The 5051-nt window shown below is 63.1% G+C and overlaps 1 protein-coding gene across 1 annotated transcript in view; it reads right to left on the reverse strand.

Annotated features, from left to right (window-relative positions):
- The window catches only part of MYO18A (myosin XVIIIA), a 35668-nt gene that overhangs the window by 21322 nt on the left and 9295 nt on the right, over positions 1-5051 (reverse strand). The window contains exons 4-13 of the mRNA XM_029961286.1: positions 4670-4705; positions 3977-4033; positions 3348-3435; positions 3119-3228; positions 2866-3042; positions 2535-2745; positions 2130-2272; positions 1320-1420; positions 1167-1230; positions 914-1058 (exon numbers count right to left, since the gene is read on the reverse strand). Of these exons, the coding sequence (XP_029817146.1) occupies positions 914-1058; positions 1167-1230; positions 1320-1420; positions 2130-2272; positions 2535-2745; positions 2866-3042; positions 3119-3228; positions 3348-3435; positions 3977-4033; positions 4670-4705 (1132 nt within the window). The remainder of the gene's footprint in view (positions 1-913; positions 1059-1166; positions 1231-1319; positions 1421-2129; positions 2273-2534; positions 2746-2865; positions 3043-3118; positions 3229-3347; positions 3436-3976; positions 4034-4669; positions 4706-5051) is intronic.

The raw sequence follows: 5051 nt of genomic DNA on the forward strand, positions 1-5051 counted from the left end.
CCCAAGAGCACCACATGCACCAACCCTGCACCCCAGTGCACACTCAGACCACTCCAGTCTCTCCCTCCTCATCCCCAACATGTCTCTTCTCCCAGGGCTGAAAATTCCCTAGGTGCAGCCACCAGCTCCGGGTGCTCATTTTGGGGTTGCCATGCCCCAGCCCTCCTGCCAGTGTGCAGCACCACTGGGGCTTCCAGCACCGTGGGGAGAAAAGGAAGCCACAGGGGGAGAAGAGCAGCCCTCAAAGCCTAATTTGCCACCCCCAGGGATGGAGAGTGAAGCTGGTGCTGTTGGAGCCAGACCAAGCACCCACGGTGTGCTCTGGGTGCCAGGGCAGCTCTGCCCCACACCACCAATATGCTGACAGGACTGGATTGGGGGTACTCATGGGCATCAGGAACCAGCTGGGGGTCAGGGTTGGTCCCAGCACACCAGCAGCATCCCAAGCCCCCGTTTCAGCCCCAAAACCAGCACCGTGTGGCACCCCCCAGAGCAGAGCCCCCCTCCCCCCCATTACCAGCTCCATCTGCCAGTGGCTCTGTGAGGAGGATGAAGGGAGAGGTGTTACACTGGGAATGGGGGACACATGCACCCCCCAACTCCCTCAACCCCAGTCAGGCCCCCTCTGATGCACGTTGGCAGGAGCCAACCCAGAGACTGGGGTGTTCAATTCCCACCAGTTAATGGGACCACCCTAGCCATGGGGACAAAGTTGGGTGCCACAGAACACCCAGGGTGGCAGGGTGAGCCACCCTGGGCTGACACAGCCCCCCACATACCCCCAGGACTCAGCTGCACTGGGGGGGGCTGTTTGCAAGGTGCCCAGGTGCCAGCAATGGCTCTGGGACCCCTTGCATTCATCAGTCCCAAACCTCCACCCGTTAATGGCTCCCAGCCTGGAGAAGCTCATTACCTTTGGTGGCCCCAGCAGCTCCCAAGTGGTAAATGGCCCCCAGAATGAGCCAGAAGGCTTTCTGCTCATCACCCGAGATGCCCATCACCTTCATGGCTGCCAGGAGCTTGCTGAACTGCTGGGTCGCCTTCTGCTTTTCCTCTGGCTGTGGGAAACAACAGGAGCCATCAGTCTGGGAGCCCGGCTCTGCCTCCCCCTGCACTCAAACGGGTCAGAGACCCCTGTCCCTCCCACAGTCTCCCATGGCAGTGACCTTGGAGGGGGGCACAATGCCAAAGACGTTGTTCTCTGCGAGGTGGTTGAAGTGAAGCTCAGTCCTGTGGGGATAAACACCATGATTGGCTCCATGTGGAAGACCCCAGAGACCCCCACGGGCTGGGGGCTGTGCCCTCGCCCCCCAGCTCACCGCAGGGTGCTGTCAGAGCAGGCCAGCAGGTAGTAGAAGACGTTGAAGGTGGCCTCTTTGGCCGGGCGCCTGGCCACACGCAGCTTCTCCAGCAGCAGTGTCTGGAGGAGGTGGGAGAGATGGGAACTGTCCCCAAGTGCCCCGCTCCCACTGAGACCCTCCAGCCCACCCTGGTCTCATCCTTGCTGCCTCCCCAGGGTCCTCACAGAGATGTGAGGGTCTCCCTCCCACCACAGGGCACCATGTGAATGCAATCATTCAAATAGCTCACAAGCATCTGCTCTCTGGTGAATACTACTATAGTAGCATGGACCAGCTCTCTTGGACTTTAAGGGCTCTGCTGTCATCACACCAGAGAGGCATCTGGAAGACAGCCCCTCCGATTTTGGGACTAACTCAGCAGGGACAGGGAGCCCATCTGACCTAGGTGTGAACAAGGACAAGAGAAGGATGCCAGGCTGCTGAGTGCTGCAAGCATGGCTGGGCAGCTGGTGGAGGTCTGCAGCAGAGCTTGTAGCATAGGAAAACATCATGAGAATCATAGAGTCCTGGAATGGTTTGGGTTGGAAGGGACCCTAAAGTTCAACAAGTTCCAACCCCCCGCCATGGGCAGGAACACCATCCACTAAACCAGGTTCCTCCACATCCTGTCCAACCTGGCCTTGAACACTTTCCAGGGGTGACAGGGGCATCCACAGCTTCTTTGGGCAACATCCCGGTGAGGACAAACCGACTCCCACACTGAGAGAAGCCACACTGGTGAGGATGGACTGGCTCCCATGCTGGGGGGGGCCATCCCAGCCCCCTCACCTGTACGGAGGCAGATGCCACCTGCCCAGCCTGGTCGAAGTCCAGAGAGATGATCTGGGAGAAGCGGGTGGCGTTGCTGTTCATGCTGGTGCTGCTATTGCCAAAAGCCTCCAGGATGGTGTAGAGAGCCTGCCACTTCTCCGCTGCAGGAAGAGAAGCAGGGCGGTGGGGTGCAGGGGCTGTGCGGCGGGCGGGCAGCTGGAGCTGGCACTGCCGGTGCTGCTGCTCCTGTGCCATGCTCCGCACCATGGCAGCCCTCAAGAGTGCGGCAAAGGCACCGGCGTGAGGCAGTGACAGCCCATGTGGTGCGTGTCCAGCCGCTGCCACGTGCGGGGGGCTGTGAGTGCAAAGCAAGGGGCGTGCGCAGGCAGCACACGGGGACCCCACAACCTGCTGGGGACTCACCGGAGAAGACCTTGCCGGTGCTGCCGGCGATGGTGGCGAGGTACTGGACCAGGTGCTGGCAGTTGGTGGTCTTCCCGCTGCCGCTGGCGCCCAGCAGCACGATGGCCTGGTCCTGGCGGCTCATCAGCATGCTGCGGTACGCGGCCTGGGCCACCGCGTAGATGTGCGGGGACGTGTCCTCCCTGCGGCACCCCTTGAACATGTGCATGACCTGGTGGGGACAGGGCAGGTGAGCGAGGGTCAGCACCCTGCCACCCCACAGCTCCCCCTGCACGATGCCACAGCTCCCAGCCGCCTGTCCCCTCTGGTGTGCCCCCCGCAGCACGGTCACCTTCTCAGAGTACATGGAGGGGGAGCTCAGCGGGTTGATGATGACCATGGTGGGCCCGGCGTAGGTGTGCAGGAGGTTGCCACCGTAGCGCTGCCGCAGCGTGTGCAGCACGCTGGACTCGTTGAGGTAGAGGAGGCTGGCGAGGTCCTCCACGCGGTCGCACGATGGGGGGTTCGCCTGGCAGCAAGGTCGAGGGGGGCGTCAGGCTGGGAACGGGGATCTGCCCCACTGTCCCCCCGCCCCGCAGCCCTACCTTCTCCACATCATCCTCCTCCACCTCCAGGATAGCTCCATCGTGGTCCAGTTTCACCTTCACCTTGCCCTCAGGCAGGGGACTGCCCGCCTCTGGCCGCAGCTGGCTGCCTGCGAGGGGCACAAGGTACTCAGTGGGGCCGTGCTGGCAGCCCCCTGGGGACACTGCATGGGGGATGTGCCGCGGGAAGGACAGGGCATGCCACGTCCCAGCAGTGCCCCTGACTCACCCAAGGAGAAGCCATCCCTGTGCACCAGCCACACCTTCTCGGTCTCGTACCAGGCCTCCTCAGCTGCTATCTGCTCCTCTGATTTGGCCTGTGGAACAGCAGGATGTGGAGTGGTTGTGGTCACCTGCCCCTGCTCTGTCTTGCCCCCTCCCCACATCCCTGGGGCTGGAGGGAGCAGGCTGACTGGCCACGGGCCCTCATGTGGGCCAGCCACAGCCATTCTTCACAAGCGTTCCCAGCCCCAGTTCCCATTTGCCCACTGTCTCCAGGGACCCCAGTGGGATCGGGGCTGCAGAGACCACCAGGGCCCTGCTACAGCTCAGGGCAGACATAAAGCCAAGTGACCCACAGGCTCATTCACCACAGCCACCTCGGGCAAGCCTGAAGAGCCTGAGCTCCCAAACTGCAGCCCTGACACAGGGCACCCATTCCAGCCACGTGTCAGGATGCAGGGACACTGGGTATGCTGTGGGGACATGGGACATGCTGCAGGGACATGCTGTAGGACACAAAGGACACACTGCAGGCACATAACGTGAGGACACAGGACATGGCACAGGACCACAGCATGGAAAATGCCGGGCTGGCGTAGCCGGCACCCGAGAGCAGGATAAGCCCTAAAGCCAAACCTGAGCTGCGGCAGGGACGGGGCCAAGGGGAGCTGCCGGCGCATCGTCCACTGGACCCTGGCAAGGCCGAGAGACAGGGCTGAAGGCGAGAAGGGCTCAGCCCTGCCCCGCAAACAGCACGGAAAGCGGCGAGGGGAGCGAGCAGGGGCAAAGTGCCACCTTGCCACACCCTGTGAGCACTCCTGGTGCCACGGCCACTGCTGTGGACAGCAGGGTGGCATGTCCAGTGCTGTGCTGGAGACACATGGAGCCGGGAAGGATGTTGGCCATGAGGTCACGCTGCCAAAGCCCTGGGGGCTGGGGGTCACTGCACTGACCCGCTCTGAGCTCTGCCAGCACTGCGCACCACGGCTGCTTTGCCACAAGCCATGCGTCCTGCCTGTGCCAGTGCTCTGCCCCTTCACGTCCTGCTCCGTGCCCCTGCCCGCCCCAGCTCTGCCACCTCCACCAAGAGCACCCCCCCGGGATGCCCAGCTTCCCAGCATGGCATTGCTGGGGAGAGGCACCCAGCCCCGGCTGCCCTGGCACCCTCCAGCCCCGTGGGTGCCGCGGCAGCCCACAGAGCAGGGTGGGATGGGAAAGCCTTACGCTCCAGCACGAGGCGCGGGCGCAGACGCCAGCCCAGCGGGACACAGAGGATGGCGGGGGGTCGCTGGTGGAGGCAGAGGGTTCCTGAGGACGGGGGTACAGTACCTGGCTGGGTGCCGAGGCGGAGGCGGCGGGGTCCAGCTAATGGCAGCAAGGAAGCAGGAGAGAAAGAAGAGAAGGGGTGAGAGGCAGAGAGCAGAAGCAGCACCCTGACAGGCCACAGGGCCCTGGCACGGCCACGATTCATATGGCACCACCAGGACATCATCCATCCCAGCCACCACAGTGTGCCTGGGCTCCCACAGGGATGCCAGCATTTCCCCACCCCCAGGCACACTGGTCTGGGCAGTGATCCCCAAACCCACCAAAAGCCCTGGTTATCCATCCCCTGCTGCCACCCAGAGAGGGATCATGGAGTTGGCAGCCAGGCACAGGGGTACAGTCACCATGTGCAGAGCACACGGCATGCCCAGGGCAGCCACACGCT

Source organism: Manacus vitellinus, unplaced genomic scaffold, assembly GCF_001715985.3.
Source record: "Manacus vitellinus isolate BGI_N305 unplaced genomic scaffold, ASM171598v3 scaffold_32_pilon, whole genome shotgun sequence".
Classification (NCBI taxonomy): domain Eukaryota; kingdom Metazoa; phylum Chordata; class Aves; order Passeriformes; family Pipridae; genus Manacus; species Manacus vitellinus.